This window comes from Carcharhinus amblyrhynchos, chromosome 6 (assembly GCF_965287045.1).
Source record: "Carcharhinus amblyrhynchos chromosome 6, sCarAmb.v2.hapA, whole genome shotgun sequence".
NCBI lineage: Eukaryota > Metazoa > Chordata > Chondrichthyes > Carcharhiniformes > Carcharhinidae > Carcharhinus > Carcharhinus amblyrhynchos.
In genome coordinates this window covers 76,431,624-76,458,662 of record NC_137329.1, presented here as the reverse complement: position 1 = coordinate 76,458,662, position 27,039 = coordinate 76,431,624, and the positions used below count along the sequence as shown (strand labels likewise).

At 42.8% G+C, this 27,039-nt stretch overlaps 1 protein-coding gene across 4 annotated transcripts in view; it reads right to left on the bottom strand.

Annotated features, from left to right (window-relative positions):
* The window catches only part of cntn1b (contactin 1b), a 683,679-nt gene that overhangs the window by 50,491 nt on the left and 606,149 nt on the right, over nt 1-27,039 (bottom strand). For all 4 annotated transcript variants that reach the window (XM_080190723.1, XM_080190722.1, XM_080190724.1 and 1 more), the window contains 3 exons: nt 17,105-17,291; nt 13,932-14,044; nt 4,062-4,221 (listed from right to left, as the gene is read on the bottom strand). In XM_080190723.1, the coding sequence (XP_080046849.1) occupies nt 4,062-4,221; nt 13,932-14,044; nt 17,105-17,291 (460 nt within the window). The remainder of the gene's footprint in view (nt 1-4,061; nt 4,222-13,931; nt 14,045-17,104; nt 17,292-27,039) is intronic.

Genomic DNA, 27,039 nt, shown 5'->3' with positions numbered 1-27,039 from the left:
TTTCTGAAGGATAAAGTCAGGAGATGAGGGTGTAAATGCACTGATTCTCCTTGAGGGATAAAATCAAGAGTTAAGGGTGAAAATGCACTGATTGTTCTTGAGGGATAATACAGGATTGTATAACTCAGAGACAAGAGAGCTACCAACTGAGCTGAGGCTGACACTTGTATCTTTTCCCATAGGAATACAGTTCACCTTTATCTGTTTTGCTTATTTTGTTACATGTAAAACCGGATATACTGCCTTCCATATGTTAGTTAGTGATCAATGCACTTTTACACTATAGCACTGAAGCAGACTGCACGTATACGCATTTCTCTCTGTCAGTTCCAATCTATGCTATAAACATGGCTGGTACTAGGAGCTGGTGGAGCCAATGGAAACACAGATCTATAATTTTCCTCTCAGGATAAGTTGATTGCGTCAAGTCACCGGTTCTGTACATTCTTTGCTTCTCTCTGTAGAAAAGAATAATTCAGCACCTATAAAGTCTCACATTCAATTTGGAATCTGGGTTGGGAGAGCAGCAACCAGATTGTAGCTAGCAAGACACAGTTGAAAAGTTCAAAATTTAAACACCGATAGTTATGGTTTGGTTGTGACTGTGTAAAACCTGATATAGGTGATCAAGATAGTAAAAATGTAGAAGTGAACACGAATGCAAAGGTAAATAACTGAGCAAAGTTTAAAGCAAATGAATACAATAAACTTTGAACTGGGAAGAGAATTAAGCCATAATAACAAGATAGGTTTGAATAATGGTGGCTATTCAGTCCATTTGATCTCTGAACACCATCTCCAAAATGGACAATATCCAGCTATTTATCAAAAGGGTCCTGTGAGGACTATTATTTTCTCCCATTCACTGTGACATCTCACCGTTTTGTCCTTGTCCATATAGCATGCCTGATACCAAACAGGTGGATCTCCAATGCTGTTTCACCCAGTTGCAGTGTTGCACCGTTTTACCACACCAGGACCACTAATTCATAGTGACTGAACTAGTCAAATACATTTTGTGTCAAATCATTAAAATGGGAAAAAATAATGTGTTTTAGGAAGTAAATACGATTCGAAGCGTTCGCACTATCTCGTTCAATCAGATGAAAACACATTTACATCATTTGCCAAAGAAGTCATTATTCTGCAAGAGTTATTACTGGCTATTAGACATAGGCAGTGTATGCCTGATCTGTTCCAATTTGTTCCCCTCAAGGTGTTGACTGTAGTGGGTTTCCAAAGGTCACAAGTGTAGGCTGATAGTTCATTCAAATAGTGGCAATTCAGAGGGGAGAATTCTTGCAATGAATGTTGGCTGGCTGTCCAGCCACAGAGCACAGCAAGGCACAACCCTGATCCGCATGACCTTCAGGGAGTGGGGAGGCTGAATAACAATCAGAAAGGACGATTCTCGCGACCTTTTCCTTGCAAACCCAAGATTGATGCGAACAACATCAGCACCCAATCGTTCACTTGCTCCTAGATTGGCTATGTGACATTGCATGACTTTCACACCAGATAAACTCACAATGGAGCCCCTGTGAGTGTTTAGTAGGAAACATATTCTGTTTCCTACACGATTTGCATGACTTGCTGTTGAAAATTGGGCTGTGAGAGTCAAACGTTTCTCTAAGAATTAAAGCAAATCAACGTCATACAGGCTAATGGACTTCTCTAGTTTACAACATACCATCGGAGATATTGAATCTTAATTCCCCATCCTGATGAACATTAAGATGTAAGTGCAAAAATAAAATTCAAATGCTTGCCTATAGCTGCAGCTCAGGTGATGTTCTATATGTGTGGGAATGCTGCAGGGTGCAGCAGATATGTGCCTTGGTACAGTGTGAACTAAGCTGTCTGATGCACTCATGTTGTGCCTATGGGGATAAATGGATATTAAACAGCATCTGGAGATAATTAAGATTTCCTTGCAGATTTGGAGGAAACACGATTGCACAGTATTGCAAAACCGCCACAAAGAATGACTTCAGATAGGCTCAAACAGCTGTGTTAAAACAGGCAGGCAAAGCATTTATCACATCTTAAACTTAATGCAAAACCTTGACACAGTTCTGGGGGGAGAAAAGGTCGCATCACCAGGACATTTTTCACATGATGTTAGCACTTTCCAAAGAGCCAGTGAGAGGTGACTTCAGAAATGAGCATGAATCCAGTACAACACTTGAGGGTTGTGCAGTGTATATCACTGTAAAGAAACATTTGTGTTAGTAAGCTGGATAATCAGCCAGGTAGCATTAGCAGGGTCATACCAAAATTCAGCCCATTGTTAGGCTCCTCTGTGCAAATATTCTGAAAGGTTACTTATAAAAGGGTTTTCCACAGACGTTTCAAGTTGACTCCCCATTCCTGCTGTTGGGTTTTGCAGCAACCTTGTTGATTAAAATGACTAAATTCAATATGTTGGCTAGAATTTTCCCAAAAACAAACTAAGTACCCAACAGGCAGAAAAACAGGAGAATTTCCCCTCAGGGGGAATTCACAGTGGTAAGTGGGGGAAGAGGCCTCATCCCACCGGGAAGGCCAGAATCAGTGTGCTGAGCCGGCCACTGCGCATGTGCTGATCTGTCAGTGGAGAGATCGGCACATAAGCACTGCACACCCCTCACCCTCACCCCCACCTCCTACCTCCCTCCCCCTCCATCGCTGACCCCCCAACCGCTGGTCTCCCTATCTTGATCGCTGGCTTCCTAATTCACCTCGTGATCGCTGACCTCCTGATTTCTGTTGCAGGCTCCCCCCCAGCAATCCCGAGTCTATCCGACTCCCCCCCTCCTGCCCACGGCCAGCCCAAACTCCCCCCACCATGACTTGCCCCGACCAGCCCCCCCGAGTAGCTGAGATCTCCCTCCAGCCCCCATATGGCCAGCTCCAAACCATCCCCCTGGCCAGCACCAATCTCCTCTCAGCCCCCGGCTAGCCTCAAATACCCCTCACTCTCTCTCCCACCGATCTCGTTGCAGAGCGGCAGTGGATCCCACTCCCATGACCATCAATCAGCCTCCAGTGGGTGCCATCCCCTCTGGCCCCGCCCCTTCACATTGTCTTTGGCTCACAGCGCCTGCCCCCACCCTCCCCCTGCCCCCTCCCTCCTCGGGGGCCTCAATGGCTTCTGTCCCCACTGGTGGGGAGCAGTTGTAAACCCTGCTGTGGAAACCTCTCCCAGCACGGGGGGAGATATTAGCGGGCCTCACTAATCATATGGAAATATGGATTTGTGGGGCAGGGCTGATTACATCAGAAAAGAGGGCCTGGGATACTTGTGATTGGCCCACTGATGTCTTCTGACCCGCTGTGCTACTCGAGCAGCACAGGGATTGGGAAAATCTCAGCCCTTATCTTTGAAACCTAGCTGAATTTCACTGTATTAAAAAAAAGGCCACCCACTCGTCAACATGTAGGCTTACTGTACATGCATGGCAAGTCAACATGTTCCATCATGATGGTGCATAGACTTCTTCTGTGGGGATCTATCTCACTAATCACATGGGCGTACAACATATATCTCACTTTGACAGTCAAGACACAAGCTTAAAGTTTGAAAGTAACTTATCCGCAGTTTCAGAAAACTGAAGAAAGTGGCACTTTTTTGCCTTCCTAAAAGGTGCATGAGAAGAAACATCCCAGAAATATATTGTATTATAAACAGGACTGAAGAGATAAGCATGGAGCTCTAGATCAAGGGACGCCAAAGGGCAGAACGAGGAAAATCCAACTGAAACTGGAGGACAATCACAGTCAGATGTCAGTAAAAAATTCCACCCATAAAGAGTAAGTAGCATTGAACACCCCAGTAAAATTCATGTTGCAAAAACCATTATCTTTCAGAAGGCTGCGATGGGGAAATTAGATTTTTTTTGTCCTTCTCCCACTAACTGTACACAAACAGCAAATTTCTGCTTTCCCTGCGCTCAGGCCTTAGGGAACAAAGAGGGCCTCATCCTTTCATCAATCAGCCACTCCTCAATGTCTCACAGAGCCCATTAAAACTGCTCTCTGTACACACAACTTCTTGAGAAAAGGAATAACCATCAACTTACTTTTAGAAATTTTGACTGAGTTCACTGCTCCATCTCCTCCTTCGCCATAGGCTCGCACTTCCACAATATAGTCTCCCTCATCATGAATCGGTATATATATATTGTGTCCCACTGTCTGTAACAGTGTACTGTTTACTGTGCCATCTCTTCTGTATAGCACCTAAAAATACAAAAGAAAATGTTCATATAAGTGCTGTTTCCTCTGACTACACTTCCTGCTGCCTTGGCAAAGCAGCCAGCATAATTAAGGAACCCGTGCACCCTGGACATTCTCTCTTCCACTTTCTTCCATCAAGAAAAATATACAAAAGTCTGAGGTTACATACCAACCAAGTCAAGAACAACTTCTTCCTGCTGCCATCAGACTTTTGAATGGTCCTACTTCGCAATAAGTTGATCTTTCTCTACACCCTAGCTATGATTGTAGCACTACATTCTGCACTCTCTCCTTTCCTTTTCTAGGAATGGAATGCTAACAGATGAATGACCTGGTAGGCTATGTTTGTGTTTCGCATCACATTCATAGCGTATCGATCTTTTTCTGGCAATCTTACATGTTATCTGTTGGTTGCTCCAATTCACTGACTGTCCCATGTGCAATTTCTGCAGTTCTTTCTCGAGTTGTTTTGCCTAATCCCCCCACCCCACATCACGCCCTTTGTTAAACTCATCTTGTTCATGGAATCCAACTATTGTTATCTCAACCCAGTTCTCGGCAACTTTTGACCATCCAACCGCCGTTCTTGAACCCCATGTTAATACCAACAGTTCCCTCACCTCAGTACTTCCTCTCCACTTCAAATCTGTCATAGTCACCTTCTGCTCAATATATCCACTCTTAACCTCTCTGCCATTGCGAACTATTGCCCCATTTCCAACTTCCCATTCTCCTACTAAGTCCTTGAGTAAATCCTTATCTCCAAAGTCCATCTTCCCCAACTCCAAACTCAAACTATTCAGTTTTGGGACTCCGTTCCCTCATGGAAATCACAAAATACATTTTATGCAACTGTAGCTGTGGTAAGTTATTGCTTCTCATTATTTTTGACTTGTCAGCAGCTTTTGGCACAGTACACCACAGTACATACACCTACAATGCATCTATTCCATTGTATAGTTGGGTTGAACAGCTTGTGCATTGTTCCAGCCTATCTGTCCATTCATAGCTGGAGAATCACCTGTAATGTCTTCTCCTCCTGCTCCTGTACTATCACCCATGCAGACTCTGAGACACCATCATCCAAAAACTTACAATCAGTTCCCAGCTGTAGACTGACAACAATCAAATCTGCCTCACCACAAAACCTCTGCCCCCTCAGATTTGTCACATTGCTTGTCTCACATCGAGTATTGAATTTCCCTCGATTAAACACTGGCAAGGTCAAAGCTATTGCCTTTGATTTCCTTCACTAACTCCATTTACTTGCTACCAACTCTAGCCCACTCCCTCGCTACTGTGTGATGCTGAACCAGACTATTTGCAACTTGATCGTCCTCTTTGGCTCTGCCTTGAACTACCTATGCTATATGCTCTCCACCACCAAGATCATCTCTTTTCACCTCTATACCATCCCTTATCTCTGTTCTTGTCTCAGACCCAACTGCTGGTGAAACCCTCATTCTTTGATGCTTCTAGACTTAGCTATTCCAATGCTCTCTGGTGGTCTTCTACAGCCTGTGCTCAATAAATATAAGCTTATTTATCCTAATTCCCACCAAGTCCCGATCACCCACGACATCAGCACTCAGACTTGCACTGGATCCTGGGCCAACAACACTCTAACTTAAAAATTCATATCCATGCTTCTAAGTTCCTGCATGGCCTTGCTCTTCCCTATCTTTAGAGTATATTCCAGCCTTACAATCCTCTGAGATCTCTGTGCTGTAATTCCGGCCTCATGTGCATCCCCAGTTTTCATTACCCAATTACTGAGGGCTGTGCTTCCATCTGCTTAGCTCAAGATTCTGGAACTCCCTACAGAAAACCTCTCCACCTTTTCTTTCGAGGCACTCCTCCAACGTTGACCAATTTTCCAATTACCTGCCTTCATGTTGACTCATGTGGTAGATTGATGGAATGTCTGTTCAGACAATGGTCACTTAATCATATCTCACTTACAGTTTCGGTGCTGTTAGCATTCAACTGAACGGTTAAGTTGTTTTACACATGATCCCACTCAAAGCTGTGAAATGGTTTTATCTATAGTGCTGATTGAGGCACCAAGCCACAGAGAACCATCTTCAATAAACACTGTCAATGGCTTTCTAATATCCTCCCCAACCAATAAAAAAGGTAGGTAAGTTCACATTTTAGTTAAAGCTCTATCTGATAACTCTGGAGTAATTCTGAACCAATATTCCACTGTCTATCTGGGCACGATTGACTTTTGAAAGAAGTAAGAGCATTTATTATGTTGAACTGAGGGGTAAGAGTGAGCTCTGAACAAGAAAACAGTAGGACAATGAACTCTTTCATCCAGCTGGACTTTGCAAAATACAACTTAGAAACAATAACATTTTGAATCCAGGAGATTGTGTTTTTTTCTTTCAACGTTTGATCTGCACGGGGTTTTTCATCACTCAGCCATTGATTTTTAATTTTATACTTACACATACATAGAAGTCAATGAATGACAAATTTACACAGAATTCAATGATTGTGCATTAGGAGCTGCAGCCCAGTCACTCAATCAGCTTTCTGATGAATATAAAGTGATAGAATACATGTGTCTCACCCCTTGGGGCCACTTCTGGTGAAAATGTTTGGCCTTCTGGATGCTAATTACGGAGATGAATCAACAGATTGTAGAGATTCTGGCCATGCAATGCACCACAGATTTATTTATAATGTTGCAAAGCAAGGGGAGAGGGGTAGTAAACTCATTAAACAAATTCTTGTTCCAAAACAACTTACATGGACTTTTAATCAGAGCAAATTAGATTTGGGGATTCTGTGAATGAATCAAATGAATGTGTATTTGACAAGGGAAAGACAAAGCAATGTTCTTCCATTTTTCTTGGAGAATGATGAGCAATAGAATCTACAGTGCAGAAGGAGGCCATTTGGCCCAGTCGCGTCTGCACTGACTACAATAGGGCTCACTCAGGCCATATTCCTAAAACCCACATATTTACCCTGCTAATCCCCCTGACACTAGAGGCAATTTAGCATGGCCAATCAACCTAACTCGCATATCTTTGGAGTGTAGGAGGAAACCAGAGCACCCTGAGGAAACCTACGCAGACATGGGGAGAATGTGCAAACTTCACATAGACAGTGACCAGAGGCCAGAATTGAACCCAAGCTGCTGGCACTGTGAGGCAGCAATGTTAATCACTGTACCACCATGCTGCCTGTTGATGATCGGAAACCTCACAGAATATTGAAGAAATCTTCAAATCTACAGGACTATAAAGTGTTAGGCAGGGTGGCAGGGAGGAGGTGCTGCTGGTGAGGCTTTATGGACACCAGATTCTGTCCCTCAGGGTCACGGAGACCAAGTACCAGAAGCGTAGCCGATTCAGAATTCTATAGACTTGAGCGCAGATCATTTCAGCTGCCTCAAACTAATAAAAACATTTTCTGCAACAGGAGTATTATTTTCTTTGAAATTCAACAGTGTCTTTCAGAGGTTAGGACAGGGAATCCCTGCTAATATATCAATATTTGCAAGCTGCCTGTTAGGCCATGCTGGTATTTGCAAGGGAGCCCAGAGGTGTGTCAATACTTGCAGGTTTGAGGGCAGGTACAGACTCTCCGGATATATAAAGGCAGATAAAAGAATCTTAAACAAGATTGGAAAGGCTAGCACTGTTAATAATGTTATCATTCATTCCAAATGCCCAGAGAGATGTGCAGCATAGAAACAGAACAGGAAAGAGTGGCACATGACTGCATCCTAATACAACCAGGATCATTTGGTCCTGCTGCAGAAGCAACAGATTCACAGGGCTTTGAGTACCTGGCAGTGTAGTGAACTAAATGTGGCTAAGTTCAAATGATTATAATGTACTCCAGTGCACATTAGCCAGGTTACTCTGGAAGTGGAATAATGCAAGGCAGGATGTAGGGAAGAGCCAATGTAGGAGAGACTGTGATAGAACGTTGGCTGAAGGACCTCTTCTGTACTATTATGACTCCATGACATCAGCTGCCATGTTTCTTTATATTACATTTGTAACTCAGAAATACTTTGTGTATGGTGAAGAATGTAGGATACTTGGCACAGGTAATTAAACCTAAAAATTTGAACAGACATGGCAATAAAAAGGCCACATTTCCTCTGGCAGTGTTCAAAGACAATAGTAAAAATCATAAAAAGGGGAATTCAACAGTCAAGCAATTAGATCCAAGAGTACTGGATGAAGTCCAAAGTTGATAAATGCAAACTAATTATGATGGAAATGCGGAATTAAAGAGATGTGCTTAATCATGGCACTTTGTGCTTATTAGAAGCCAAATCTCGATGACCTATGGATAATAGTCAGTATGATGTTCACGTGCAAAAGAGGAATTGCTCTTGTTAAGGCCGAGTACCAATCTTAAGATGCTGTATCATGATGGATGGAACACTATCCTGACACACCCATGTGCAGGCCTGGTCATCCTTCTTAAGATGGATAATTCTGATCGCGAGAGGTTACAGATGGGTTCTGGTAGAAGATGGATTTTTGGGAGCTCTGGAGATGATTGTGTAGGAGCAGGAGAAAGCATTGCCTGCGGTTCCTGGCTTGCACTGGGACAGTTGGAAGTGGAACAATGCAAGGCAGGATGTAGGGAAAAGCCAATGTAGAAGATACTGTGACAGACTGTGGGCTAAAGGACCTCTTCTGTACTATATGACTCCATAACATTAGCTGCTATGTTTCCTTACATTACATTTGTGACTCTGAAATACTTTGAGTCACCCTTAGGACATAAAAGGCAACAACAAATGCAAGTCTTTCTTTGCTGCACTTTGATTTGGTGGCTTGTGGGGTTGGATAAGGTAATAGGTTTGCACAGCTCCAGGGAAGTGGGGGAATAAATGGAGTTGGGCTCCAGCTGTTCAATTCCACGATCATGAAGATAGACAGCTTGTTTGCCAGACAACAGAAATGTCCAGGCCAACGCAAGTACAGCACAGAACCTTCTTACCATTACACAATAAAAAGCACATTTTTCAACCCGTAATTCAATCCTGCCTTTCTGACCCCACTCTGCTACCTGGGGTTTCATGAAATTATTTGTTTTAATGAAGACCAATTTGCTTTCAAACTATTTTCAGCTAGGAATTCAATCATTTATCCCATCTTTGAATTTTTTTTCAACTGCAAACTGTCTTACACACCCTCCGCTCCCTAAGTACAAGATTCTTTTTTGCTAAAGTCGGGTTCACCCAATCAGTTGCCTCTGCCGTGTCCTTCTTTTCCCCTCCCCCACCAGGACAAACTTAATCTAAAGCTTGCTGATCTTGCGTCTTTCTGTAAATTCTCTTTGATCTCCCGTCATGTCCATGAAATCCACTTCGTTCACCCTTGACCCTTTTCTCATTAAACTGATTACCCAGCTTCCCCTCCTGGTTCCTATGGTAACTGACCCTGCTAATGGTTCTCTTCCTTGGTGTTGCCCTCCTTTAATTCTGCTGCCATTTCTCCTCCTGCAAAAAAAAAAGCTCGCCGCCACCACCATTGCAGAATACTGCCCATCTCCATCCTCCTCCACCTCTCCAAAGTCCTTGGAGAGGTGAATGGGGATGGAGATGGGCAGTAGCTTGCCTAGCATTTTCTGTTTTTGTTTCAGAATCCAACATCTGCAGTATTTTGCCTTTATCCTTGAACATGTTGTCAGCTCCCAAGTATGTATCTATTTTCCCTGGAACTCCATGTTTCGTCTTCCTTGTCTTTGATCAGTGGAAATATTTGCTCATCCAGTACTGGGTGTCAGATAAGCAGTCTGATAATTGGCAACAGTGGAGAAGTCGCAAGAGAGCTGGGCATCAATATGTGAAACACATATTATATAACCTCCAAACTGGTCACAGTATACCAAAATGGTGCTTATCAAAGTCACGATTGATATTCTACACAACTGTAACAAAGATAAACTTTCCTTCCAATCCTTCTTTGACTATACCTTTGACTATACCATCCCGCTCCACCGTTGTCCAGCTGGGTGGGTTTGCACTTGCTGGGTTCTATTTTTATTCATATAATAACAGCCAGAGAATCACTTGAAATTACTTGTCTTCTATCTCTTGCACAACTACTTCTGATGTCCCCAAGGACTTATCATTGGTTTCTTCATATCTTTCACCTGCATGCTGCCTCACAAACATGAACATGTTTTACACATGATGAAACTCAGCTTGATTTCACCAGTGTTTTTGTCAATCCCCCCCCACTATTGCAAATCGTCAGGCTCCTTTCTGCAGTATCCAGTACTAGATGATCAAAAATTTCCTCCAACTAAATACAGGGAAGACAAAAGCTATTGTCTTTGGAACTGACAAAAAACTGCATTCTCCTATCACTGCTTCCGTTCTAATCTATGGCAAACGTCTGAGACTGAATCAGATGGTTAGCAATCTGATATCATATTTGACCCCGAGATGAGCTTTGAACCACATTTCTATGCTATCACTAGGCCAACCAATTTCCATCTCCACAATGTTATAGAATCAGAGAATCCCTACAGTGCAGAAGGAGGCCATTCAACCCATTGAGTCTGCACTGAAACAATTCCACCCAGGCCCTATCCCTGTAACCCCATGCGTATTGACCTCACTAATCCCCCTGACAAAAAGGGGCAAATTAGCAATGGCCAATCCACCTAACCTGCACATCTTTAGACTATGGGAGAAGACTGGGGCACCCAGAGAAAACCCATGCAGACACGGGGAGAACGTGCAAACTCCACTCAGTCACCTGAGATTGGAATTGAACCCGGCCCTTGGCGCTGCGGGGCAGCAGTGCTAAACACTGTGCCGCCCTAATGTCACCTAACTTCATCCATGTCTGAGCTCATCTGCTGTTGAAATTCCCATTCATTTTGTTTTATCTCTAGACTCGAATACTCTATTACACTCATGGCTGGTCTCCCATATTCTATCCTTTGTAAACCTGATATCAGCCACAACTCTGCTGCCTATTTCTCAACATGTACCAATTACAGTTTACCTGCCACTCAGCGCTCACTGACTAGCAATGCCTTGAAATCCTCATCATTGTCTTATGGCCTTGTCCCTTTCCCTGTCTCTTTAATCACTTCTAGATATAGGAGCTTTAAATGTATCTAATTAGATCATCGGATTTCAGCCTCCTGAGCTTCTGTGATCTTAATCATTCCACCATTGATGGGTCCAAAGCCCTGGAACTCCCTCCCCTACACCTCTCTACATTCTTACTTCCCTTTCCTCCTTTAAGGTGATTCTTAAAACCTACCTCTTTATCAAGCTTTTGTCGTCTGCCCTAGTAAGGCCTTATGTGTCTCCGTGTCAGTTCCTTTGTGATGCTAATGTGAAATACCTTGTGATAACACAAATACCACACAAGTTGTTGTTCTTCATTGTGTTAGTTGGAGCTCACACAATCATTTACTGAAGTCTGTTTTAGGCTGAAGTTGTTTTAGGCGCAGGGTGTGTGGAATTATCACACTGCCCACTCCTTGCTTGGAATGAGAGGCCTGAGCAATTTTCATGGTTGGGCTTCAATGAAGTATTTTGGGTAAGCTGCCAGTGCTCAGTGATTACACTCATCCATCTCACCCTGGTTTGGGGCTGACGCGGGGGCAGCAGGCCTCTGTCAATTTCTCTATGGAGTCAATTTGGAAGGCCTTCAGCCAGTGGAATAGGAAAACTGGGAACACTGCGTGACCAACAGAAAGGCTGAAGATTTTTATTTGGCCAAGGGTCTCATTCAAAAGGCTCTATTGTAATGTGTTTTGTCGAGCCAAGATCATACCCTTCCGAAAAAGCTGGAAGGGATTTTGTGGGTCCTGGCAGCCTTCCAGTTCCTTCTCAAATTGACCAGTGTGCAAGCTTGGCCAATACACGTTGGCAGTCCATTTGACAGTGGGAGGGCCTCATGCCTGCATTTCTCGCAAAAGGATCTCAGCTAGCATTTGGAAGCAAAATCCCCTGACTTGCATTCTCTCTTGCCTACCCCGGGGACTTCGAAGCCCATTTGTATCACCTCTACCAATACCCCTGCTGAGACCGTCTAACTCAACACAGATGAGTGCTCTCTGTGGATCACTGCAAAATATTCAGGCCCTAAAAATGTAAGGGTTGAAGAGATTGGGGAGATGGGTGGAGTTAAATCAAGGATATTGAGTTAGAGATAATGAAAAGAAGCAGCCTAGGAACTGTTTTAAACAGAAATGCCCTGGCAGGATTGAGGAAAGGATTTCTCCAGCTGAGTGGGATAGTGTTCAGCAGAATATGGAACTGTTGTAAAGACAGACAACCTGACTTCATTTCCTCTCAGTAATCCGTAGATATTTAATAAATCCCCAGATATTTCAGAACTATTTGACTAATGCTCAGACAATTAGACACTGTTGCTTTGCAATACAACCTAAATAATGATTACAAAAAAAGATTATTCATTAAATTTGACTGAGGAAAGAGATTCTCACATATTTGTATCTGACCGTCAGCCCTGTATAATGTTTGCTGATAGGAGAGATCCTGTCACATTTTAGAAGCAGCTGCAGGATAACAAGATAAGTTGAATCTCACAGTTAATAATATATTTTATTGTATTATCGTATGCATTAATATAGCTGCAAGAGTAAATTCAGTGAGTCAACACTTCCAATTAGAACCACCTTCAGAGGGAGATCACAGGCAAAATGACAACTCACCCTAGTAGCAGGAAGTACCTTTAGAAGAGTGAGAGGAGAAATGTGGGAATAACGATGCAGGGAAGTGCATAGTTCAGGGCAGTGATTGCTTTAACATTTGGTTTTGTATTCTGGTAAATTAATAATGAATTCCAGCAGCTTTTCTGGTCCCTTTTGTGCTCTCCTATGCAAAAAGGAGCCCCCATCATCATCCACAAGAGAAAGGGAAATGAGTGAACATTTATATTTAAATAAAATTTATTCATGGGATATGGGCACCGCTGACTGAGCCAGCATTTATTACCCATCCCAATTGCCCTTCAATTCAATGGTGAATCTGTGGAGTTCACACCCATAGAAGGTATTTGAGGTCAGAACGTTGTCTGATTTCAAGAAGAAATTAGATATAGCTCTTGGGGCTAAAGGGATCAAGGGATATAGGGGAAAGGTGGGATCAGGATATTGAATTTGATGATCACTGTCAAATGGACTGCCAACATGTATTGGCCAAGCTTGCACACTGGTCAATTTGATCATGATCAAAATGAATGACAGAGCAGACTCAAAGAGCCGAATGGCCCACTCCTGCTTCTAGTTTCTATGCTTCTATGTAATTTACTGGTTTGCTTGGCCATTTCAGAGACAATTTCAATACATTCAATACTTTTCATTACATGTCACTATATGTAACAATAATAAATCAAATCTAAAAAATAGCATTTAAGAGTTAGCCATATTGCTGTTTGTGGGTCTCCAGATTCTATTCTTTCATGTACAGTATAGCAATATCTGTGGTGTGAGAGCAGAAATATTGTTTGAATGGTACATACATTTTGGGATCTTTCTTTCAGACTATAAAGCTTATAATGCCAGATCAGGGAGAGTGATAACAGTGAGCAGCCCAGCAAGGTGATCCCTCTCCCCAAGATTCTGTCCCACAGGAATTCTGGCAGATAACCCGGAAGCGGGGAGAACACTGAAATATGGATAGTGGGGTCACCACAGTTTGACTCACTTTTCACAAAACTTTTCTATTTGCAGCCTACCTTGTAGCCTTCGACATTCGACTCATTGTCCAATGGCTTGACCGCTTCCCAGGAAATCCGGAAGTGGGTACCAATCATTGTGGTGTCGATTATTCTTGGAGGCTTGCTGGGAGCTGGTAAAGAATTCAATACAAATCTGATCAGCAACATAAAATTGACAAATAACTTTGTCAGACAGAAAACAACCTCTGCAGGGGAACTGAATTTTCCAGAGAACTTCAACTAAACTTTTCAATTGGGTTGGATCTGCTCAGTTTTAAAACTGAAAGGATGTTGAACAGTAATTGGAAGATAGTTGGGAATTTTCAGACTGTCTAACAAACATCAACAGGAGTGTAAAGTTTATTCCATTCAACAATATAGACTACCTGAAGACTCTATAGGTATGCCGTAGATGTGGGTGAACAACTAGACTCATTAGTGCCCTTTACTTGGGTTCAAATGCCTTTAACACTCCAAAGTGTCATCTGCAGTGGAACATGTGTGCTTTTATGAGGTAAATCATGCCAGATGTCATTTTGGTGCAAGCACTAATGTGTGTACAGTGACCAGTCACTGGGAGACAAGGGCAGCCAATACCTGGGAACACCACCGCCTAGACCTTCCTCTCCAAGTCATTTAATATCCTGACATGGAAATATGTCAGCCATTCCTTCACTGTTGTTGAGTCGGAATCCTGGAATTCCCTTCCTAACAGTGTTGTGGCTGCAACTACACTTCAGGGACTGCAGTGGTTCAAGAAGGCAGCTCACCACCACCTTCTCAAGGGCAATCCGGGATGGGCAATAAATACTGGCCAAGACAGCAAGGCCCAGATGTCTTGAATTAATTTTTAAAAAGAATGCTGAGCATCAGATCATGGCACTAATTAGTGTACAATACTGATTGATGCCAGTGGTACCATTCCAGACCTCACTATACCAGCAAACATGCTCTCTCAGCCTCATACAGCTGTACATACATTCAGGAGCAGTAAGGAGCCTTCACTTGCACTATTCCAAGCAATTATTGGATTTGTTGCTGGCTAGTTTCTACTGGTTGATACTGTGATTCAGACACTGTTTGATGCTTTCAAACATTGTTTCAAGTTTCAAAATTTGATGGGGAGTGTTATGGAATTTGATGAAGTACTTTGAGCAAGCTTTAAATCTTCTCTATAAATCTGCTGCTCCTGGATATGGGTGCATTAGTAAACTGTCCTCCTAGAATACAGTAGGACTGGGAGAATGAACAGAGGCCATTTTGACCAGGACAAGCTGCAAGAAGAAGGAAGAGAAGGAGGAGGAGAAGAAGAAGAAATGTGCGGCATGGTGGAATTGCTACCTCACAGCTCCAGGGACCAGGGTTCAATTCCTGGTTTAGATCACTGTCTGTGTGGAGTTTGCACTTTCTCCCTATGTCTGCATGGGTTTCCTCTGGGTGTTCTGGTTTCCTCCCACAGTTCAAAGATGTGTGGGTTAGGTGGATTGGCCATGTTAAATTGTCCCTTAGTGTCAGGGGGACCAGCTAGGGTAAATACATGAGGTTATGGTATTGGGCTATGGTAATAGGGGGGATATCTGTCCTGGGTCTTCAGGGAACAATTCTCCCATCTAAGCCTCAGTGAGACACAATGTCACACAGCTGAACAAGGATGTCATCCATGAAAACTGCCACTTACTGTAGCCAGAAATGTAACTTTATATCAGGGCAAGGATGGCTTGAAGGTGACTGTGGTAATCAACTTTTATGTTTCTAATCTTTCCAGGCTGGTAAAGAAGATTTTGCAACTTCACAGATTGCCATCCACTGTTGCTTAAGGCAGATCTCAGATCTACGTAAAGTGAGCTAATTTCATTCTGCCTTGGCAGAAACAAGTAGATAAAGCGTTCTTGCAGCTTTGTGAAAATTATAGCCTCACCACTTTGCTACAAGCCAGCTCTGCTCTGTATAACCTCAAGGCCCAGCTGGTATGGGACCATAGGCAGCTAGCTACTCATGTGGGTAAATGTCTGGTATCCTGTAGTAGCCATGGTTTCTCTGTTCCACAACAACTGCACTTAATCCACAATGTCAAACTAAAGTGGACAATTGGGGGACAAAGATTATATGCTTGAATACATGACTGATGATTGCAGTGTGCAACCTATCCACACACGCATGATATGCATAGAATGAAAACCACACAAAATAAGGTTGAACATATTATTGATGTGCTGAAACAATGCATCTGGACCTCTCATGAGGTGCTCTGCAGTACTCAATGGAGCGAATGTCAAGATTTGTGAGTGTCTGCTGCACAACCTCATTGTCATGAGGGGAGAGCCTCCAGAGAATATGGGCCTTCTGACTGATGCACCCATCCTTACTAGTTTGTAGTACTGATACACCCAGCCAATCAACATCAAGATTAGTGCGGCAGGATGGAGAAATCACTGAAATGAGCAGGCAACACAAATGGGTGAACTGCATATTGCAGTCCCGTGTCCATTTTTGCCAGCTGTCTCCATGGTATCTCCAGACTGAATTCTTTTCTGTGCTATTTTTGCGTTTTATTTTTTGGTGCTGCTAAAGCTCTCAGGATGGGTCAGCACTACAACTGCAGATAGTTTGATGAGAGGAAAGGACTGGGTTCAGTTAGAGCATTTCCCTACTCCCTGATCACTCGCTAGCACCAGAAAATTCATCAGGAATTAGATAAGGACAACCCTTCACTTGGCTGTGATGCGCCCTGCATCATCCAATTACCTGTTGCTGCGCCTTACGTGTGCAGAACGTGGGTGAACTACTGGAGGAATGTCACAAATTGGTTGCTGTCTCCTCTTCTGGATGATGAAATGCTTTTTTGCTGATGACATCAAGGGAAGAATATTGGCCCAAACATTAGAGCAATGCCCTGATTGTTTTTTTAACTTTTAACATGGTATCTTTAATATATAACTAACCTGGAAGATGATGCCAAAATATAAGATTTCATTTGACTGGCAGCACTTCTAACAGTGCAACACTGCCACAGTACCAGTGGCTGGAATTATGACTTGACAGCCCAGTGTGGAGTTTGTACACTCAACCTTCTGACTCAGAGATGAAAAGCTGACACAGCAGAATTTCAGATGATGAATGGTACAACAACTGGCAGTCACATCTTTACGACAAGCAATTCTAAAATCTCACATCACTTAAGTAATACGTACGTGCTTTCCTTGTAGTGATTCCAATTTGTTGAGTAGAAGGGCCAGCTCCTGCCTTGTTGTAGGCTCTGACTTCCACAAGATAGCGTGTGTGGGGCTTCAGGTCTCTGATTCTTGCCGTTGTGTTCGTTCCAATTGTTCTCACTCGCTGAGCAGCAGCTTCGGTGTCAATGTCCCTTCGGTACCTGATCTACAAAGACAGCAATTGGCGTTTAAAGTGAATTCTGCCCTGGATTAGTAAACTGAAGCAGTAAATGGTCCAGCCTTAAAGCAACAGGGAGTGACTGATTGTTCAGTCTGCCAGTGGGGAAGAGGGTGAGGGTGCTACAAATGACTAAGGATGAGAAGAATGGGAGTAATGGGGACTTTGCAATTCACTTTGTTATCACAGGATAGGGAAGGATTAAAGCCAGTCAAAATTATAGCTGGTGATTGTTATACAGTGACTTTTAATAGAAGGGCATGTGTGGGCATTCATTCAAGGAAAGGACCAGGCTTGGTTATGGTATTTGCTGAGGTTCACACTGAGCAGCACAGTTCAGACAAAAGTACAGTTATTAGGTAGGAATGCTGGAAAATGTCTGTAGTTTTTGTGCTCTACCTCAGCACGGGTTAATGTATTCAGGAAAATTGAAGGGGAAGGGATTATCAATTGGCCCTGCCCAATCACCCACCACCTACCCCCGCCCCCCCCGGCTACCTTAATTAAAGAAGTTTGAACTATTCTAGCCAACAGAATCACTTCACTTGTCCATTTTACACTCTGCATGATGTCACTTTCCACTGACCTAAGTATTTGGATGACATTTAAATTATCCATTAGGAACGTAAGAAATAGAAAGAGTAGACTATATAGCCTCTTGAGCCTGATCGTCATTCAATGTGATCATGACTGATCTTCAGCCTCAACTCCACTCTCCCACCACTCTTCCTGTCTTTTCCCTTCCTGAGAGACCAAACATCTCTCTACCTCAGCCTTAGATATATTCAACAATCTACAATCCTCTGGGGTAGACAAAATTCACAACCCTTTGAGTAAAGACATTTCTCCTCACCGTAGTTCTATATGATCTTCTATTTATCCTGAGATTGTGTCATTGTGTTCTAGTTTCTAAGGCAATAACTATCAATAACTATCCTGTCAATCCCCTTAAGAGTTGTCTATGTTTCAATGAGATCACCATAATTCCAGAGAGCACAGACCCTAATTTACTCAGCCTCTCAAGAGAACAACCCTCTCACCTCAGGAATAAACATAGTGAACACGAGCTATACTAACTCCTGTGCAAGTAACTCCTTCCTTAAACATGGAAATCAAAAACTGTGCACAGTATTCCACCTGTGGTCGTACTAAAGCCCTGTCGGGAAGTCTTACTACCACTGTAGAAGGTTTCGATGAGACCACATCTGGAGTACCAGATTTGTAACTATTACGGAAAACCTCTGACCTCTTTTGCAGCTGGAATTGTCTGGTGCCACTGAAATTGAGTGGCGTTTTGCCTGGAATGCCAAATTCTCTGATCTCACTTGCAGTGGGGCGGGCAGGGACCAGTTGGAGAATACCACCCTATAATTCTCTAAGTGCATTCTTAAGAGATCACAGCATTTTCCCAATAACTGATGTCAATCAAACTGATCAGTAGTTCACAGTTAACTCTATCACCTTTGTTTCACTGCCGTGTTTAACATGCTAACTTCCAATCTGCTAAGTGTGCCTTTTATCATATCTTTGACACTGTTGATTTTATAGTTTCCTTTCTTCACAAACAAAGTTCTATCTCTTGTCGAAATTACTAGGCTCAAATTAAAATGGTGCATATAATATTTCCGCTGATGCTTCTGTTCAATATGAATTTGTTAGCAGGACAGAAGTAAGCAGGAAACTAGTCTGTCTGTACTAATGCTATTCTCATAATTCCCAAACAACTAGTTTGGCACTTACTTCACATGAAATCTCAAATATTTTGCTTACCGAGCCATGCTTTGCATAATATTTGATAAAAATGTCAGAAATGGACAAAAGCCTGCCTCAGTGAGCAATATATGAAAACCCGTGGGCAGTACTCTTGAAATGTAGGCTGGATGTGGCGGAACAGGACAACAGCCAGCTTCAGACACTAAGAGCAAAGCTGAAGATTACTACCCCCTACCCCTGGTGACTCAGGATTATGAAGCCCTGAGAGGAGGGCAACAAGAAATTTCATATCTGGAAAAAGAATACCTAGGCAACGCATGTATCACCATTTTCTCTATGAAATCGAAAGCAACACACAGAATGCCAAAACACTAGCAATGTGTAAATATTGAACCTGATGAATAGTCAAAACAGCCTTTGCTAATGCCAAAGAAATATATGTGGGACTGCTTGCAATAACTGAGTTATTGAAGCAAGTCAAATTAATGAACACCCTGCCACATGGCAGTTCAGCCTATCTTATTAATTTACACTCTTATTACATTTAGAGGCCAAATTACCATGGAATAGGAGAACAGAGAGTGGAATAGATGATAACCAATGCAAGAAGGAACATTAGACTGCACAAGTGCAGGCAATAGTGGAATTAAGTTCAGAAAGGTGTTGATCCGCTGAGGCTGCAAGGGTGCACAGGCCACCTGGTACATCACAGAATTCTTACAGTGCAGAAGGAAACCATTATGTCTGCATTGGCTCTCCAAACAAGAGTGACTTTGTGCCATTCCCCTACCTTTTCCCTATGCCCGTGCAGATTGTTTCTGTTCAAATAATCATCTAATACCCTCCTGAATGCCTCAATTGAACCTGCCTCCATCAACTTGCAGGCAGTGCATTCCAGACCCCAACAACTTGTTGTATGGAAAAGCTTTTTGTCACATCACAATTGCTTCTTTTGCAATCCCTTTCAATCTGTGTCCTCTTTTATGAGCGGAGACAGTTTTCCCTATCTACTTTCCCTGGTCCCCATGACTCCAAACACCTCTATCAAATCTCCTCCTAGTCTTCTTCTCTCCAAGGAGAACAGTCCCAACCTCTCCAATCTATCCTAACTGAAGTCGCTCACTCTTGGGACCATTCTTTTAAACCTCTTAAAACTGTACATGATATTCCAGCTGAGATCTAACTCGTGTCTTCTATAAGTTCAGCCAAACCTCCTTGCTCTTGTGCACTATGCACCTATAATAAAGACCAAAACACAAAATGCTTTATTAACTGCTCTCTCCACCTGTCACGTTACCTTCAATGATCTACGAACAAATACACTCAAGTCCTCTGCTCCTGGATACCTTTAAGAATTTTACCCTTTATATTGCTTCTCCAAAATGCAACACCTCACTTTTCTCCACATTGAACTTCCTCTGCCACCTATCAATCTATTCGACTGCCTTGTCTATGCCTTTTTGAAGTTCTACACTCTCCACTTCACAGTTTTACAATACTTGCACATTTTGTATCATCCACAAACTTTGAAATTGTCCCCTGCACGCCAAGATCTGGATCATTAATATATATCAAAAAAAGCAAGGGACCTAACACCAACCCCTGGGAACACCATTACAAACTTTCCTCCAGCCCAAAGAATATCCACTGGCCACTTCTCTCCACTTCAGCCAATTTTGTACCCAAGTTGCTACTGTCCCTTTTATTCCATGAACTATAACTGTTTTCACTCGTCTGCTGTGCAGTACAGACCAGAACTGAAGGTGATCTCAAAGGATTCTAGGGTTGGAGAAATTTAAAGAAAGAGAAAGAGGAAGAGGAAGAGGCATGACCGTGGAGGGATTTTAAAATTGCGGCGCTGTTGGACGGGGAGTCAGTGACGGTCTGTAAGGGCCGAGATGATGGATGGATGAGATTTGGAGCAAGTTAAGATACAAGTAGCAACAGTTTGGATGAGCACAAGTTTATGCTGGGTGAAGGTGGGAGGTTGGCTGGGAGAGCAATGGAATCGTCAAATTTAGAGAGAACAAAGGGATGGATGAAGGTTTCAGAAATAGATGAGCTGAGGGAAAGTTGGAATCAACTGATGTTACAGCAGTAGTAATAATAATTCTTGGTAATGATAGAGATATGTTGCCAGAAATTCAATTCCACACAGACAGTCACTCAAGCATGGAATCCCTGGCACTGTGAGGCAGTGGTGCTGACTGCTGTGCCAATCTTGGAACTATCAAATTAAAACTAGATATAGCTTATAGTTAATACACGTTCCCTATAACAAGCATATTTGTTTGGCTGTGCAGTGTTTTATGCTGTCTTGAAAGATGTCAAATAAATCTAAATTCTATCTCTGAGTGTACACACAATTATTTTGTGATATTACAAAGGATGCAGTCCAATGCCTGTCCACCGGGAATAAATTCACACACAATCAAACAGTTGAAGGTCTGTTTGGGGTTAAATTAACTTGAAGATACTCACATCCGGCACATAGATCACATTGTTCACAAAAGATACATCCATCAAAATTCCTCCCTCCAGATGATTTTTTTTAAACTTTCAATCTACAGAACAATGGCTTCTCTCTTCAGTTTAGTTCAAAGGCTATTACATCACCTCCTCCATGGCCCATATCTCACTCCATTCTCCTGACAGCTTAGGGTCTAGTTGTACAGAAAATCTTTGCTGATTTAGGGTTGAATGATGCAGTTAGGGAGCTGCCTATTTTTTAATTCTTTTCCTTCAGGGTGAACTGCCAGGAATATCTCTTCTAAAATGCTTTGGGTTCACTAGTCCTTCTGAGGTCAGTAAGACAGAGTGTGTGGGCACAATGGGGAATGAACCATATGAGGCCGTTATTCTAGGGCCAAAGAATGATTTCAGGTGTACGATTATTGAAGGATTGAGTGCTTATTATTTTCTGTATCATTTAAAGAGTTGTATTATGTAAGCCATCTTTGCTTGTTTGGCTGACATCATTTATGATCAACCTGTTCTGTAGTGCAAAGCTTAAGTCACATGTTGGTGGTGTTTGTTCAGCCAGGTTTCTGAGCGTAGGAGATGGTCAGGGCATTCCAGCAATATCCAGGAAGCTAACTGCAAATAGAGCCTTTTTTTTGAAGTTTGTAGCTCAATAATGTGAGTGAGGGGATCGTGCTAGGGAAGGGAACTGCCCCGGTGTAATGGAGCACCGTCCACTTACCCAGATGAGCGCAGCTCTGACAACATTTAAGAAGCTCAACACCATCCATAAAATCATAGAATACTACATGGTAGAAGGAGGCCATTCAGCCCATCAAGTCTACGCCGACCACAATCCCACCCAGGCCCTATCCCCATAAGCACATATATTTACTCAGCTAGTCCCCCTCACACTAAAGGGCAACTTAGCCACCGAGGAAAACGGAACACCCAAAGGAAACCCACGCAGACACAGGGAGAATGTTCAAACTCCACACAGTCACCCAAGCTGGAATCAAACCCGGATTACAGGCGCTGTGAGGCAGCAGTGCTAACCACTGTGCCACCGAAAACGGCCCACTTGGTTGCTACCCTTCTGCAAACATTCAATCCCTCCACCACCAATGAACAATGGCAGCCTTGTGTTCCATCCACAAGACGCACTGCAGGAACTTGCCACGATTCCTTAGGTAGCACCTTCGAAACCGACAACCACTGCCATCTAGAAGGATAAGAAAAGAAGATACTTGGGAAAAGCACCACCTGGAAGTTCCCCTCCAAGTCACACACATCCTGACTTGTAAATATATTGCCGTTCCTCCACTGTTGCTGGATGAATTTCCTGGAACTCCCACCCTAACAGCAATGTGGGTGTACCTACACCTCAGGGACTGCAGCAGTTCAAGAAGGCAGCTCACCATCACCTTCTGAAGGGCAATTCGGGATGGGCAATAAATGCTGGTCTAGCCAGCGACGCCCACATCCCATAAATGGAAAAACAAGTTCAGGTTCACAACTCATCAAGCATGCCCAAGTTAGGAACAGCACAGAGGAAATCTCCCATTCCTCTACCCACACAATTTGTCCCAACCCCTGTCTGAAAGGATATCTGCTGTCACAAAAACATGACATTTGTTTCTGTTTTCCAGACCAGTCATTGACCTTAGTGAGACGGCTAAATAATGCTGGACTGAAGCCCTTTCTCTGAGTTATAAGTCCCTGTAGACTTGGAATTGGATCAAAACTCCTGATGCTGACTTCACATAGGACAACCAACGGACACAGAAGACCTTCTTCCAGAGGTAAAAGGCCTTAACCGACTCTTATCACATACTTCTCAATGAAAGGCTTTCTGTAGGACTGTTGGCCTGGCCACAGGACTCAGGATTGGGCCTCTCGGTTCATAGGAAATGGGCTCATTTATTGGCGTATCTGACTAAAACCCTGAAAAGAATAATGTTTGACTGCATTTCCAATAGAACCCAAGGGGTTAATTATATATTGTCTTCATAGCAATATGACACCGTGGAGGTAGCAACATAGGTGGCAATTGTGATGACCATGATAATAGGCCATATTGAAATTCTCCCAGTGTTTTTAGGCAATGTTTTGGCTTGTCTTCAACTATTTGGGAGACAACTACAGAGGAAAACTTACTGATTACATAAGTGCTTCATTGTCTGTGCTCTCACTGTCTGCAGGGAATTATGAGGAGAAGCTTTGAGCAATGGAGAACCAGTGCAGCAGTCAAATGAGCATTCTGCATCGGCACGCACAACAGCAGCCCACTGGCTCAGGAATGCAGCTGGCCCATAGTGGCTTCAGCACAATGTATTCCTGGCCTCTGTGCAGCTATACCTGAGTGCTGCTTATCCTTAAGGCTGGTCTGAAGCACATTAAAGATTTGCCACAACAAATGACAATTTCAAGCATCTCTTGTCTGACCAGTGAATGGAAAGGTGCAATTCGTATTCTAGTGTGATTAATTCTCATGGAGCACAACAGTCACAGGTGGGATTTATCGGCCATTTTCTGCAACCATTTTTCTCTCCAGCAGACGTCTGTTTTAGCCCATAATGGTTCCATTATGTTTTCCAGACTGTTTTAATCCATGAAATATTAATGTTTAAGTTGGACCACAATGTATTACTGCAGTAGATCATCACAATAGCCTGTTTTTAATTTCAAACACTGCTGAAATATTACCGATGAATTATTTTTCCATAGTATAACTTCTTATAATTTAGCTGTTATCTATGGCAGCATTGTTACTGCATTCTGATACCATTCACACTAATGGATGAGTTTCTTTGGCTTTATAACATAGCCTAGTTAGTAATATTTCCTGAGGTCTAACATCTAAATAAGAAAAAGCTGCAAAGACTGTGATTCTGTCGAATGATTCCAGATTCTTTCACTCACTGTTATACATTAGGGACAATAAAGAGGCCCAGTTTTTTGGGGTCTATTTGGTTGATTCATATTATTTCTTGCGATGGTATCTTAACCCCTTGATTGGATTTTCACCTCCTCCCACACAGTTTTGTTTTTTCTTTCTCACTTGAATCTAGGTAAATCCATTCAGATCACTATGACACATTATTTACAAATAAACCAGTTGGCAAAGACAGAGTCACTCCATTTATCATTGCACTTTGGTTACTGATTATTGTAATCACCACACCTTCTACCTCTACAAACCTGCAAGGGTGGCACAATGGCGCACTGGTTAGCACTGCTGTCTTACAGTGCCAGGGACCTGGGTTCAATTCCTGGCTTGGGTCAATGTGCAAGTCTGCATGTTCTCCCCACATCTGCACAGGTTTTCTCCAGGTGCTCTGGTTTCTTCCTACAGTCTGAAAGACGTGCTGGTTAGGTGGATTGCCATGCTAAATTCTCTCCGTGCACGCAAACAGGTGCTAGAGTGTGGCGACTAGGGGATTTCACACTAATGTCATCTCAGTGTTAAGGTAAGCCTACTTGTGACACTAATTAATAAACTTTAAAACTTAAACTGTGCAGTGGGATGTTAAACAACTTTCCTGCTGCTTTTGTTGGATCACTCCATCCATTATTCACTTGCGGGCAACCACTAGTTTTGGGATTTGTTTGGCTTGTGAAAGGTTGTCACCTTTCTAAAAATTCAGTAATTAAAAACGTTTAAAAAAAATCAGTCACTGGAATGTAGTTCAATCGGCCTCCTGGCAAAAATTTGAAGTGCCAGTTCACCAAGACAATCACAATTATTAGCTGCACAGGTTTAAGAATAATATTTTTTCCTTCCCCCTAACTCAGAGAGACTTGTTGAATATGTTCGTTCCATATACTCAGCTCCATTGAAGAATGTATTACACGGTGAATTGCTGAGCTGTCAGGAGCAGAAGGAGAGCCAGTTCAATCCCCAGTCTCAATCAACTCAGCCACTGGTGTTATAGTGGTTACCACTGCTGCCACATGGCTCCAGAAACGTGGGTTCAATTCCCAGCTTGGGTCACTGTCTGAGTGGAGTTTGCATATTTTCTCCATGTCAGTGTGGGTTTCCTCCGGATGCTCCGGTTTCCTCCCACAATCCAAAGATTTGTGGATCAGGTGGATTAGACATGCTAAATTGCCCCAGTGTCCTGGGGTACATGGGTTAGAAGGATTAGTGTGGTAAATGTGTGGGATTACGGGGATAGGGCCTGGGTGGGATTGTTGTTGGTGCATACTTGATGGGTCGAATGGCCTCCTTCTGCACTGTAGAGATTCTATAATAATTCTCCATTCGTGTGGCAAGAAGAATTAAAAAACATACCTCAACCTGAATTTTTATTCTTGGTCAACTCTTCTGGGACTCGTCTTGGGAGGCATGCTGCATGTGAGCATCATTTGTGTTGGATAGGTGAGTGGCAGTTAAAAGAAAAGAACACCTTTTTATCATGTGTTTTTCACCATCTCAGAGCATCCCCAAATTTCTTCACAGCCACTGAAGTGCTTCTTCAAAAATGCAATCACTGTCTTAATGTAGGAAACACCGCAGAAAATTTGCATGCAGCAAGATCCCATTAGCAACAGTGCGATTGGGACCAGGTAACTTTTCTGAGTAATTTTCCCTGAGTGATACATATGGACCATGTCACTTTCCTTCCTCTTTGTCTAAATTACCACGAGTTCTCTAACGTCTGTTAGAGGATGCAGCCAAGTTGATGCAATGCTTCATGTGAAAGATGGCACCTCTGATATTGGAGTGTTCATGTTCTCAAGTCTCTGGAGTGGGATTTGAACCCATGACCTTTTAGGATTTAAAGGCTACAAACTGTGCCACCACCAGTAACTGGCTCATTGAAGCATCATTGCCACCCTCTAAAAAAAAGATTGGGTTTCGCTCACGTGTCCCCATTGGTCAACTTGCCATTGTCCAGGCTTATTGGATGAAAATCAGCCACTTGGGAGTGAGGTATAAATAGAATCCAGCACTTATCATTCTTGATTCTGAGCACCATGTGAGTGATATTGCAAACAAAGGCAGGAAGAATTCCTTGGATCCTTATTCTCTGCCAAGTTGCCAACATGTTGTTTTTGAAACAGATGTGACTTCCTAGTTATGGTCTCAGGAATGTAAACACTGTCAAGAACAGGCTCTCCTCAGCAGCCCCCTGTGTCAGTCTTTGGACACAAATGTTCTTAACACAGTCTTAGTGCTGAAAGTTATTAATAAAACAGCAGTGGAACATTAGGAATATTGTGACCTCTCCCACCCCAGGTCCTCTACACTGTTCCATTAGATCATCGTTGAGAGAAGGCTATAGCTTAGTGGTATTATGCTCAGCTATTAATCCAAAAACTCAGCTAATGTTCTAGGGACCCAGGTTCGAATGCCACCAAGGCAGATGGTGGAATTTCAATTCAATAAAAGATACCTGGAATTAAGAAGCTACTCATGACCACGGAACCATTGTTAATTGTCGGAAGAACCCATCTGGTTCACTAATGCACTTTAGGGAAGGAAATCTGCTGTCCTTACCTGGTCTGGCCTACATATGACTCCAGAGCCATAGCAATGTCATTGATTCTGAACAGCCCT